Source organism: Aythya ferina (genome assembly GCF_964211825.1).
Source record: "Aythya ferina genome assembly, chromosome: 23".
Lineage (NCBI taxonomy): Eukaryota > Metazoa > Chordata > Aves > Anseriformes > Anatidae > Aythya > Aythya ferina.
This window is the reverse complement of record NC_140321.1, coordinates 6,233,396-6,246,840: the sequence shown is the minus strand read 5'-3', so window position 1 is coordinate 6,246,840 and position 13,445 is coordinate 6,233,396. Positions and strand designations below refer to the sequence as shown.

At 45.8% G+C, this 13,445-nt stretch overlaps 1 protein-coding gene and 1 long non-coding RNA gene across 3 annotated transcripts in view; one reads left to right on the top strand and one right to left on the bottom strand.

Moving 5' to 3' along the window:
• LOC311422927 overlaps positions 1–9,495 on the top strand; it is a 15,865-nt gene extending 6,370 nt beyond the window's left edge. For both annotated transcript variants that reach the window (XR_014685534.1, XR_014685535.1), the window contains exons 2-3: positions 1,347–1,591; positions 2,288–9,495. This is a non-coding gene — a long non-coding RNA (uncharacterized lncRNA). The remainder of the gene's footprint in view (positions 1–1,346; positions 1,592–2,287) is intronic.
• On the bottom strand, positions 9,158–13,445 carry SLC35B1 (solute carrier family 35 member B1). Its single transcript, XM_084496458.1, has 9 exons — positions 13,228–13,445; positions 12,470–12,573; positions 12,076–12,206; positions 11,546–11,576; positions 11,183–11,340; positions 10,748–10,874; positions 10,278–10,384; positions 9,851–10,004; positions 9,158–9,525 (listed from the first exon to the last, which is right to left on the bottom strand). Exons 1-9 carry the CDS (start codon positions 13,440–13,442, stop codon positions 9,473–9,475), a joined length of 1,080 nt encoding a protein of 359 aa, XP_084352584.1. The 5' UTR covers positions 13,443–13,445; the 3' UTR covers positions 9,158–9,472.

Sequence of the window (13,445 nt, the reverse complement as noted above, 5' to 3'; positions counted from 1 at the left end):
CACCTAGCCCCGTACAAAGCCAACATTATTATTTATCTTGTCAAAGGAGTCTAAGCTTTGGCACTAGCAGAACACACTAGAGAACAGTAAGTGCTGATATGGTTTGTGATGAAAGGAAAAGCTTCTGAGACACAGGCTGCTTTGAACCAAGTCAGTCTGTGGATTCTCCAGGGAGAGGAAACTGGTGAGCTTTTTCTTCTGCATCCCTTTTCCTCAAAATTTAATTTGCAACAGAATAGCAAGTACTGAGCTAGATAGAGTCCGATATTCCAACCTTTCCTTTAAGTCAAATATTAATTAAGACATTTTTCAAACTGTTTTACAAATTAACTAACTCCTCAGTATTGCATGGAATAAGAAAATCAAGTTGAATATTACCTGTCCTTTAAAAAATTTTAACAGTGTAGAGAAGTTGAGCGGCTTCTTCATACTAAAATAAAATTATTAAAGTAATAATAAAAAATGACAACATTGGGAACCAGGACGACTTTAGAAACTGGTTGCTTCCAGTTTCAAAGCAGAGATGCAGAAGAGTATAGAAACAAGGTGACTTTTTAGGCACCCAGATTAAAAACTATGACTGAAAACAGTCCTTTTCCAACCAACGTATAATGTTACAGGTACCAAAATTCTTCAGGTACCACCCTTTCTGACCTGAGAGGTCAGAACCCTCCAGTATCTGGTTACGTATTTGTCAGAATTTGCTTTCCTGACGTAAAAATACTGCAAAGTAGCTTAAGTTAAGCATTGTTGCTGTGATTCAGAACGAGTTTTATTTGTGAGAAGACAAACATTGTTTAACAAGTCTTGACCTCCTTTGGAAAAATTCTGACTTGGGAGATTTTAATTGCAGGGAATCTGTTCGTAGTACTATTTTTACACGTATTGGAAAAGTATCAAAGTTAATTTTTTAGAAGAGGAAATTATACTTTAAAATGCACTATTGTGAGAAAGTGACTCCCAAATGTCTTTGAGTTGGTCCTTTGTTTCTCGTTAGAAGCATCTCCTGTCTTCCCTGATGAGCCTGCTCTTGTTTTCAGTGCTGTTTTGCTTTAAGATGCTTTTGATCCTGTATTCATTAAAACCTGATCCTGCTGCTTCCCACCAGCCCTAATGGTCTGTGAAATTATTTTCCTTTCTCTAAGACGCTGTTAACTCTGCTAGCACCTGCAGAGTGGAGGACCTCAGAACACTGTCAAAAGTCCTTCAATTTATTCAAACCAGCTTTTCTCCACAAACAAAAATTAATCTTCAATATTATCACAGCAATCTTCCTTAGCAGAGAGGTGGGAATGCAATGGAACAGAGTTTAAAGTTTTTATCACGGCTGCTTTCCCCTTCTGCAGGTACAGAGAGATAATCGAACAAAAGACTTCAAAATCAAGGATAAGATTCGCTCCATATAACAGAGTATGAGAGTATGAATGAGCATAAAGGGCTCAAATCGCTGGGAAAAAAAAAGAAAAAAAGAGAGAAAGAAAGAGAAATGAATCAGCTAAAAAAAAAAAGTAAGCAACAATGAAGAGAAGTGATGGAGTAAAGGAAAAATCTAAAAGTGCGTTTGCAGTCTGGACCTTGCAGGAAATAACAGGTATGGAAAAGATAGGATTTTTAAGGATTACACAAATTAAGATTTTTTCAATTACTTAGCTAGCTACTTATGAATCCTGAAGCCATCTTGTTTTATTTACTTTTTATGCTAGTAAAAGAGAGGAGAGCTTTCTACATTTTTGTTTTCAACCACAATGATAAAGGTTATTATTAATTGTCACTATACACAAATTCTACCAAGTATTGTGTCTTAAACAATGGTCGTCTAGAACATTCTTACAGAGCCAAACAGCTTGATGAAGAGCTAATCAGTTCTTTACTTACGCCTTCTCATTAGCAAAGTCCTGCAATGACTGTTATGCCATTAAGTTACTGCAACCAAAATGGCAGCAAAGTGGATTCGGATGGTTTAATTTCATTAGAAATTACAATTACTACATAGAATTATTTTTTCTAGAAAAGTTGCTTCAAAACCAAGCATTCAGAAGCCACAAAAAAAAAAAAAAACAAAAGTAACTTTCTCTCTGTTATATCTTGCTTCTCCCATATACATCTGCACAATCTGCACACTTTAGTCTTTAACTGTACGATCACATTATCCTTAACCTGATTTCCTAAGGAGACCACGCTTATCTTGTTTGATGTTCCCATCCTGTTCCTATCCTCCTACACCAGCCCTCAGTAAATTCTTATTCAGCACTGCTCCTTTTTTTTTTTTTTTTTTTTTTTTTTTCAGGACTGTGCTGTCCCTTACCGTGACTGGTTAAGCCTGCAGATGACGAAATGAAATGTTGCATCCTGTATGGCTGCCCAAGTTTTATGTAACTCACATTTGCTAAAATATTTACCAACTGCAAAATCATTATTTATTTTTTTTTTCCTTGTCATTTCAATTATCAGGTAATGGTGTCTTGCTGCTTAGAAATATTTATGAAACCACGTTAAGCAGTACCCCAGTGATTTTAAGTGGAATGTAGACAGAGGGGGGGAAAATCATAGAATTTACCAAATCAGAGAAAATAAAGCTTATGTAGTAACTATGCACTAATTTAAAGTGCTCAACTTGATAAACTTCAGGCCTTGTTACTCGGGGAAGTCGGTCGTTCAGTTGTGGTCAATGTGTTGAGATCAGTTTTAGATCTCTCCAGGTGCAGCTGTGAACACTCCCTTTTTGCAAATCTAGCCCAGCTGTTCATACAAAAATGTAAAACTGCCACTAATCAGTTACACACTTGAGGTCAGGGGATTGCCACACAGCTCCTAAAGCAGGAGCAGAATCTGCTCACCAAGATGGGTATTGTTTCTTAATCCCGAAACCACAGTTTTGTTTTTCCTGCCGCGTTCACCGTAAAACTAATTAACAAATTACAGCCTACCACATTCGCTAAATGAGATCTGCGAAGACCTTGGGAGAAAGTCACACTACAGTTCTGAGAACGACTTAAATCAGAGGATGAACTTGCAAATTTGTCTCAAAAGCAGGGCCAGCTCCTCAAAGCTGATGACGAATAGGAGAGGTGATATTTGCCTGGAAAACAGTTTGCATTGTTCTGAGAAGTGATTTTACGAAGTTTAGTTAATGAATGTCAGGCTATTGGACTGCCAGAGGATATAAACTCAACTGCTTGCTTTTTCCACTACCACAGAAAATGGAGACAATGATTGCTACTGTTGGAGTGTACGTCAGGGTTGAGATTTTATTGCCTTGTAATGTTTAATTTTAGGTGGGAGATAATCCTTTGGAGGACAGATTCTGCTACCAATGGAAAGAGGCTATTACAAATGGGTCTAGCATGCTCTCTGTTCATGTTCCAGAGCCACTGCAAAATTCCTTACTGTTGCCTTGTATAAAAGCCTGCATTTAAAAGGAAAATGAAACATCTGATGAAAAGGTGTGGCACGCCAGTCCCATCTGCAGAAATACAACCTCTACGTCCAACCATTACAGAAAGCTTTGCTTGCTGTCCCCAAAATTATGTAAACCTATTAAAATATTTCACTTCCCTCTCCACTTTCCATGTTTTAATCAAGCAGAAGACTTAAGTCTTCATTCACAGTGATGGAAGGTTTTCATGACCAACCCATCTGGATTTTAATTGTTAGGGATTCTTTCACATCTGGTCTATGCTCTTAGAGAACTGCTCTTAGGACTGACTGATGCTGCACATTTGTGCTGCTCTTGGAGTAACTGAGCACCAAGTAAAGGACCTGACCCTAATGGAAGGGAAAGAAGAAACCCACACATTGCACCTGACCCCCCTGCCCCAACAGCTTTTTATTGTTGTTTTGGTTTTGTTTGTTTTGTTTTTTTCTTCATTTTCCCAGCAAAACTCCTCTGCTAAATGAGTCAGTATTTCAACACGTACCATACGGCATATGAAAAACATGTTGTCTTCAGAACACTTTTATTAAACCAGGTTAATTGTTCATAAAAAGTTTTGGAAATGGACCGTTAGCTTCACTAAGAAACTGAACCTCGCTGATTAAGAATATATAAGAGGTGGCCAGGAGCCTGTGTGCATATGCAAATACAAACAAGAGAATGACAGTGCAAGCACCCTAGGAGAGCATCAAAAGCAGGAGAAAAAAAAATGACTATTTTCACTGCTGATTTAATCCTGCAGCCTTAAACGCGATCCTTGTTTTATTTTTTTCCTTAAAATACTTAAAACTGTTAACACCTCATTGCACAGTGACATCCAGCTGGAGCAGTTTCAGTTTGAGGTAATTACTGTTCTGCCCGTTCTTCAGATGCATCCCACACTCACCGTTGCCGAAATCGTTAGTTATGAACTGTAAATCCGAGTGTGAAATTTGGTTATGAGAATATCCATTTCAAATGCACATCCTTTCCCTGCTGCCCTGACAGGCTTCCCATGTGCTGAACTGGGACTCTAAAGCTTGCATGTATTTTCCCTGACAGCTGCTATTTTGATCCTCATGTACTTTTCAGTCTGAGAAGTCAGAGAGGAATTCCTCTTTCCTTTGCAAGAGCGTATGGAGGCCTGCAGGTTAAGCTCACAATCACCAAATCGTAGCTATGTGGCACAGAACGACTCCCCTCTTCTTGAAGAATTACTGCTAGGGTGATGGTTTCTTTTAATGGCATCTTTAAAATTGGTAACTCATTGCTCTCAAAGCACTACCAATAACTTTGTTATCTCTTAAACTATTGCCAGTTGAGCAGGAGTCTTTACCATCCTGTGACCACCAAATTACCAGCATTAAACAATCATATACCCTTCTACAGAACACATGCACATACACTACCACCTAACTTACTCCGTATACTCTCTAAACATCTTATATTTTTTAAACATCTGTTGATGCAGTTGCAGAGGGAGCTCATAAAGCCAAGGAAGATGAAAGGAAAAGGAAAGCAGCTGCCAAGTTTTCCCCCCTGCGGATGCCATGTCTCAGTTAGCTATGAAATAAAACTTCACCTTTCTTAGCTGATACATCAACGAGTTCCTCCTGGAGGGACAACAGGCACAAACACCGCAGCAATGTAATCTGCTGTTTATTCTCAGTATGTGCATGACTTCTCATCTCTCTGGAACCACCAAGAACTGACAAGGTTCCTGGGAGAATTCTGGCAGAAATGTTTTCGAAAACATCAACTGTGATGCCCATGGCTGCTGCTGTGCAGGAAGCCAGCTATTTGTGCTGCATGAGGACAAGAGGACATGCAGGTGCCCACACGCTTCTTTATGCATCTGCTGCTTGTAATGAAGGGCTGTCCTGCTGAACAGATCATCTTCATGCTCCCCACAGCTTTGCTTCAATCTAGTCTCTGCCGATGGCTTAAAAATTAAGCAGAATAAAAATGGAGGAAGCCCTTGATTTCAACACTATATTTTTACTGTAAGCAAAAGACCAATTCTATTGAATTCTTTGGTCTAGAAGAACAGTTCTATTGCTAATTAGACAAGGACCATTTTTTTTGTTGTTGTTTTTCTCATATTTCTTGAAAATTATTGAAAGAAGAGTTCCCCCTGCTGGTAACTGGCTGAGTCATAAACGCGCTCAGGGCTGGGACACTGGACCCAACAGAAAGAGAGGAAGACGGAATGGTTTCATAACTTCCTTGACCTTTGTAGTTTGCACTTGCATGGCTTTGTCTAAGGCACTTCATAACTCTGTCTCCTACTCAGCTCACTTCCCTTCCTCTTTACTCAGAGAAAGACTGCTCATCTGCTAATGGAGAAGCAAGCCACCAGCACTCCCTTTAGTAACTCCTTGGTAAGTCAGCCCAAAATAAAACCTTACAGAGCTGGTGTTCAAAGCATCTACCATCCTGGCTGCAAAGGGCAAGGGTTTGTACTTAAGATTCTCATTTTGGACAATATTTCACTATCACGATACATTTTTTCTTTGCTTGCAGCTGGGGAAAGAAAAAAAAGTGACAAATCAAGCACACAGGACTAAAAAGAAGTGGGGTTTTGTTCTGACTGGTACTGGATTTGCACCTACTTTCTCTCAGGTAAACTGGAAAATAACTAAAAGAGCTGAGGCACACACAAAGTGAGGTAGCAGAACTGGTGATGCCCAGACTGTTGGCAGAGAACCTGGGTGCTGTGCCTTAATCTTTGAAACCACTGAACTGCTTCTAGATTCACACGCTGCCACAAAACACGTCCTTCTTCCAACAAACAAAATATAACTGGACAGCAACGATTAAGTTTAGGATTCTTTTGCACAGCTGTACCCGAGATGTTATGCAGTATCTAGGAAAAATAAAATAAGCTCTGTCGATGCTTTGTAGATTACTGATCTCTTTGTTCAAGACAGGAAGCCTTTTGTGACACTTCAACAGAAATTCAAGCATTCTGATTCAATCTCTGCCTTCTGCCCTCTGGTTGAAGATACTGACATTATAGAAAAAAAAAAGAAAAAAGAACAAAGCCAAAAAAAAAACAGCCTATTAAAAGATCATTATTCTGCAACAGGTGCCTCCAAGAAGAGTTTACATTTCTAATAGGAGAATGTAGTGCAGGGTGAGAACTTTAACAGAGCCTAACCCAGTTCCTTTGGAGTTTACCCGTCTTTACCTAGAGACAGCTGAACTCAAGCAACCAAAAGCCACCAGCAGGCAGGCTTCTGAGAACGTGGTAACCAGTCTGTCACTGGGGAGAGCTATTACAGCAGTCCTCCTGGCAGCTCAAAGTTGGAGACCTGTTTTGTGGCAGCGTTGTTGAAACCATCCAAGAAAAAAGCCAGTGCTGATTTGAAAATAGCTTCCTGAATTGCTTCTGTAGCCTCCTCTGGGATCTCGCAGTACATGAGTCTGGAGCAGAGACAGCGAGAGAGCTGTCCAAGGAAATCCGAAGGGTTCAGACTCGAGGTAGGTACAAGAGCTGCCTTTGTTTTAGAATTTCTTATTGACTTAAGATTTGGAGGTGCAGCAAGAACCAAGTTGGAGCCATCCCAGGAACAGGCTTTAGAGCTAAACTGGGTCAAGGCAGCTTCAGAAATCAGGAGAGAAAAAAATCTCCTTTATTTTCTTTCTTCTTGGCAGACTGATCTTTAAATCTGTGCTCTGAATACAGACAAGTTGAAGATACTGGTAAAGACAAATCTTGGCTGAGAAAATAGGCCCTAGAAAGCTCGCAGCTTTTTATCTTTCTGCGGTTCCTCCAGGCTGCTGCAGTGTGGGGAAGGGGACGGACCTGTGTGTGTGACCAAAACATCCCTTAAGCCTACGGTAGCTTCTTTTCAATGCTTAAGAGAACAACTAGCATCACAAATATTGTTTTTTGTTTGTTTGTTTTTAAAGACACTGTCTCTCCTAAAGCTACACTTAAGACCTGGGGCAAGAGGGGGAAAACAGTGCAGGGAGAGCAGTCTTCCTCGCCCAGAACTAGCTCGGAAGTTACCTCCTCCTGCCCAGTCCTCAAGAGGCAACTTGGCTTCAGATGCTGCAAAGAAAGATCACTGAGAACAGGCTGACAGAGCAGTGGTGAAAGGCTGCTGCTGTCTCAGTCCCTCGATTTCTGATCGTCCACTTTCTCAAGAGCTTTGGTCACTGAAGAATTACTGCTAACAAGCAAGTCTGCTTCTGTGGAATCAAACCAGAATGAATCCAGTGTATTTGGAGCACGCGCTCTGGAGCAGAGCTGCAGTTTGGAACGGCCATGAGGATGTTAAAGGGTGGTATTTCTGAACAGAGTTTTCATGATGATCACATGGAGGTAGATGGCTGGGGGAGTACGTGATTTACAGTGCATTTTTCAGGTGTTTGCATTTGCACAGTGACAGGAGATCTATTCCTATCTTAGATTACAGGAGGGGAAACAAGTCTATAAAACTAACAGAATATTTTTGCTGATTTTGGTTACTGAGTTTGAGAACTGGTTAAATTTAAGCTACACCCCTCTATCCCACCAAGTCCTACAAACAGAAGAGAAGATGGTTTTAGGATTAAGACACGGGAGAGAATTAATTCCTACCTACGACACAGTGTTTGTGAACAAGGCATTCAATTTCTCTGCTCCCTTTTATAAAATGTAAATAGCATTCATTACCTTAGAAATACTGTGAAGGACAAATCTTCGGGGAAGCTGGAATCTTCATACAGTAGCAGATGCCCGCACATGGTGTTCATCAGGCAGTACTTGTGGAGTTAAGTCACGGAAGCTTTTACTCGAGGATTCTCTACTACTGAGAACGCATTTGTTTGCTACTTATCACTTGACCTTTAAGGCAATGCAAGTTAATTAAGAGGTGAAGGTGACAGAGGAAAGCCCTTTAATATCCTCGGGTTTAATTTTGCAAGAAACGTGCTGTTTGAGTAGAGCTCTAGGACAGCAAGACGGATTAAATGAAAACCAAACTTGATGCCCAGAAAGTTGTAAGAAACACTGGAGGGGCAGGGATAGCAGGGGCTAGAAAAGGAGACTTACACCAGCCGCTCAGGAAAGAGATCAAGATCCCATCTGGAGGGGCAAAAGGCCAAAGCCACCGAACAGATGGAGCCCAAGCGACAGCTGGTAGAAACGTGCTTTCATGTGTAAAGTTCGTTCTTTGGAGGATTTTGCTCTCCAGCTCTGAAGGCATCATTATGATAACAACTCCTCCCCCTACGACACCGGGGACCTAGCCTGCACTCAGGAGCTGGTGTTCGCAAGCTCACCGTGGTGGTGGTTAATTAACAAGGGTCCTTTCAACATTTAGAAGCCGCTGTCGCACAACCTTGGCATGGTTTGAGCAGCAGAGGGTCCTGTTCCTTCAGCAGCGGGGGGGGGACGAAAAGAATTAATTTCAGCCCCAGCGGTTAAACGGGTTTCCTGTAAACTTTTACATATGCCAAGAGTGGCTTCTGTTTTAGGAGGGCTTGGATAAAGAATGTAATGCAACTCAGTGTTTACACGGATTATATTAGTGGCAGAATGTCTGGCTGCTCCAACAACGTGATTATGAAAAAAAAAAAATAATCATACAATCAGAAGAGGGGCTGCTCTTCAACACAGGCATTTCATCCAGGGACCTTTCCAGGCTGCACCAAAGAGCTACCGTAATTCTAAGACCATTCCTGTCCTCGGAGAGAGGCGTGCTCTTCATCCCCAAGGTCAGCCTATGGTACTGAAATTAATTCCAGAAAAGTGGCCATTGTCTCCTTTTCTTTAATAAAGATATGAATTATTTTTTTCCTGTTAAGGCAAGAATTTCATCCTGCTGCTAGGATCTAGTAATGCAGCTTTGATTACAGAAAAAAAAAAAAATATGTTTGATTACAGTTAAAACTGAAGTATTACACTTAAAGACAATTCAAAATTAAAAAACTAAAACAAAAAAAAAAAAACAAAAAAAATCCAAACATTCCCCTTCTAATTACCTATCCTGAGTCCAGTTTCATAACAGATTTTGAGGTACAAGACAATAAATTAAAAGTTCATTCCAACTGCAGAGATCAACCAGCTCCTCAATGTGACGTCTTCTTGACTCCCTTTCCAAATTTGGCATCAAGTCCAAGGCCTGCAAAGAGAAAATAATTCAGGAGCATGGCAAATTTCTTCACATCCTTTACCCAAATGTTGCACGAGGAGCTGTGGAGCTGATTTTTCACATAGCACCAACTTCCTAACGGTCACTCGGTGGCAGGGACTCGTAGGAAAAAATGACTAACCAGATCTGCCAGAAATCATCCCCTTTTTTCCTGCTCTAGCACATTTGCCACTGGCAGACTTCAATACAATTACATTTTTTGACCAGCACCTTTTGTTAGCTCTCTCCTTGCTGTATGTTCCCTCTATTTAAGTTAACGGAGGACAGACTTGGGCTCTTTGCCTTCCAGACTTACCCAAGAACACCAGGACCGTCCCCACCCATTGCATCGTACTGATGGGATTGGCAAAGAGGATGACAGACGCTAAAATGGTGAAGAACTTGCGCGTTGTGGTGATGATGGAACAAGTCAGGGGTCCAAAGTACACCACAGTCATGAAAATAAAACTCTGTAAAAACAAAGAGATGCCTTTTGTCACTCTAACTGGAAAAAATACAACACAGACCACGATTTCAGATGAAAACCCACACTGCCAGAGCCAAGAGAATCTATTTCAACCCCTGCTTACGTGCGCATAACCCTGAACCAATTTGATTCAGGAGGCAGCCTGTTTGGGAAGTAAGCAATAACCACAGCAACAAAAAGCGAGGCAACTTTCCTCTGCCATCTCCCAGCTGTGCAAACAAACCCAGCGAAGACTGCAGAAGGGAAGTGCGTTTACCTGACCCAGTGCACTTGTCAGGCCAAACAGCAGGATATTGTAAATGATGCTGGGGTAGCGCTCGGTAAAACTCAAGAACTCCCAGAGCTCTCCGGTGAACAGTATCCCTGCAAGGAAGATCAAGATGAGAAGAATGATTTATTAGCCCAGAGACAGCCCCAGCAGCCACTGCCTGCAAAGCAGAATTTCGGCTTATATTCATAACCCAGCAGGAGCCAGCTGCAGGGAGGACTTTTCGGGAGTGAAAGTGTCGGGGAGATAAACCGTGTGTGAGGCACTGTCCTCTAGCGGGCGTTACAAGAGCTGCAGTGAACACCCAGGCACTGATTTAACACCCAAACACACACTAAAGGTGTTTTGCAAAATGGGCTTTTAGGCCCTTTCTGGAGCAGGATGCAGTAACCCTTCCCATGGGGTGTCCCAGAGCGCTCTGGGGGTGCGTGGCTGTGCTTCGTGCGGGCGTTCCTCACCAGCTCCCAGGAACAGGGTGGACCACAGGTTGACGTTGAGCATCATGTGGTTGGAACCCGTTTGGTAGTGAGCCCGCATGTGGTCCTGCGACACCCCCGTCAGCCCGTCCAAGGTCAGCGACAGCAGCTGAGGAAAGGAGAGGGGGAGATGAGCAGAGCAAAGCATCCCAATCACTTGTTAAATACCAATTCCACGGCCTCAAAACATGTGCAAAGGTGGCCGTGCAAGGAATCATGCATGGATCTCCTGCCACAGTTCTAGGGCACACCCTCCAAACTCAACAAGGTGTCAACCCCCTCGAATTGCTCTCACACCAGCTTTAGGGTATGTCTGCTGCACACACAGCGGGGCAGGATCCCTGCTGTAGCTGCTCGTCCCTCCTCAGACCTGCCACAGCACGGCCTCGGGGTTATTTGTGCTCTGGCAGCACTCACCAGCAGGAGCTCTCCGTAGCCAAAGATGTGGTCATCGCCTCCAGCCCCCTTTTTGGGTTTATACATAAAGAGGGCCACGCCGGTGACTATCAGGAGGACGCAGAGGTACTTGGCCAGGGGATACTTCTTCCGCAGCAAAGTCACTCCTAACAGCATGACTGTAAAGAAGCAAAATCACAAACAGTTCCCAAAAGCTTCTCACGGGAATTTAACACAACAACAGAGGGATAGAACACCACCTGCCCTTCTTGCAACACAGCAGCCAGAAAAGGACGCTCTGTTCTTACAGCTGAGCTCCTCAGACTAGTTGAGGGCTTGAAAAACGTACATGAATATATGCAGAAAACCGTTAAATTTGCTTACCTGGAATGGGCTTACAGGATTTTCCCAGGACCTAGAAAAAAAAAGAACAGATAAACCACCTGCACGCCCATCTGCTGCCTGCAACAAAAGCAATCGTGGCAACATGAGGTGACCACCCTGGCACAGACACCCGGAGCCTTAAAAAGAACAGCGAAACCCCTGCCCCGAGCAACTGTTAAATTAACGGTGAAAGTTCCGGGAATTGAGGTCTCAAGCCCTCAAACACTAACACTGCCTCCCAGCTAACAAACTCCATGTTTTCTATAAACCATTCTCCCCTCCTGGAACACCCCGAGCTCTCTCAGCGCCACGCAGCACTGCCTGGAACAGAGCGAGGCAGTCCCAGGATGCGAGCTGTGAGAAACAGCCTCAAAAAGCCACCAAAAAGCTCCCTCCGTGCCCTTTCCCCTCCCAGCTGCTTCCTCAGCCTGGGGGCCGGTTCTGGGCCACCCCCAGCACCGGGGGGTGACCGAGGGCCAAGGTTCCCCTTTAACACCTCCTCCTGTCCCCCGGAGCCTGCCCCGCGTCACCTGGGTGGGGTAGTTGACGAACTGCAGAGCCGAGTTGCTGGAAACCATCGCGCCCAGATAGGAGAGCGAGCAAGCGGCGTAAAGCCAGCTCTGCGTGCGGTCCACTTTGACGGAGTCGAAGAAACGGATCACTGCAAGGGACAGCAGGAGGAGGAGGAGGAGGAGGAGGAAGAAGTCAGGAGAGCTGCGAGCAGCCCCCAGCAGCTGGAAGCGTTTTAAAAGTGCCAGAGCCACACGAGGGGCAGCTGACCTTGACCATGGCAGAGCACAGAGAGCCACCATCCTGTCCCATCCCCGTCCCCTCTGCCCCCAAATCCCGCGTTAGCCCAGCCGAGCGGCTCACATCCTGAAGGAGCCCCCCGAGCACCCCCCGGAGCCCCCAGCCCCGACTCACGGAGCTTGGCGAAGGCGGCGTTGATGACGCACTGGATGAACACCAGGCTCAGGGCGTAGGTGAACTTCTCCTGCTGGGCTCCCTCGCCGTACCTGCCCCGGGTGCTGCGGGAGGGGGAGGCGGTGAGGGGCCGGTGGGCACCCCCAGCCTGAAACAGCCCCGTGGGATGTGGCCATGGCCCTCCCCCTCCCTGCCAGGGCCGGGAAACCCCCCCTGGGGCTGGGAAAACTGGGGCTGGAACCCCCCCGGGGCCGGGGCCGGGACCGGGACCCACCCCCTATCCCCCACGCCCAGGACATCCAAGGCCCGGCCCCCTTCCCCTCTTCTAACACCGGGAGCCGTAGGGCCGGGAGCCCGCCCCCAAGGCACGACCCCCACCCAGGACCGAGACCCCTCTCTACCCCGGGACCCCCCCGGGCCGGAATTTGCTCCCCCAGTACCGAGACCCCCCCCGTGTCCCCCGGGACCCCCAGAGCTGAGAACCCCCGGGGCCGGGACACCCCCCCGGGGTCAGACCCGGGACCATCCCCGGCTCCAAGACCCCCCCGGACGCGGGAACCCCCCCCCGGACCCGGACCCAAAACCCTCAGAACCGGGAGTCCCCCCCCCGGGCCCGGGACCCCCTGCCAGGACCAACACCCCCAGAACCGGGACCCCTCGGGCCCAAGACCCCCGGTACCAGGCCCCCCCCCGGGACCTTCCCCACCCCCGACCCCCCCTTCCCGTTCCCCCCCCCCCCTCCCGGTGTTGCCGCGGACATGCTCTCCTGCAGGATGCCGTAGTAGAAGTAGCAGGCGAAGACCCCCAGGAAGCAGACGGGCAACCGGAGGCGCTCTGGCAGCGCGGGGCCGCCCGAGGGCGCTCCCATGACGGGACCGGGGCCGGTGCCGGGGCCGCCGCTCAGCGCCGGGCCCAGCTCCAGCGCCACATCCCGCAGCGCGCCCGGCGGCGGCGGCGGAGCGGGCGGCCTCATAGG

What these genes read in the sequence shown, in the direction of transcription:
- SLC35B1 (XM_084496458.1), bottom strand. Translation starts at nt 13,442, where the DNA reads ATGAGGCCGCCCGCTCCGCCGCCGCCGCCGGGCGCGCTGCGGGATGTG. An exon ending in CACCCTGTTCCTGGGAGCTG is followed by an intron (nt 10,385 to 10,747) that starts GTGAGGAACGCC and finishes TCTTCCTTGCAG; the next exon opens with GGATACTGTTCACCGGAGAG. An exon ending in GACGGTCCTGGTGTTCTTGG is followed by an intron (nt 9,526 to 9,850) that starts GTAAGTCTGGAA and finishes TTCTCTTTGCAG; the next exon opens with GCCTTGGACTTGATGCCAAA.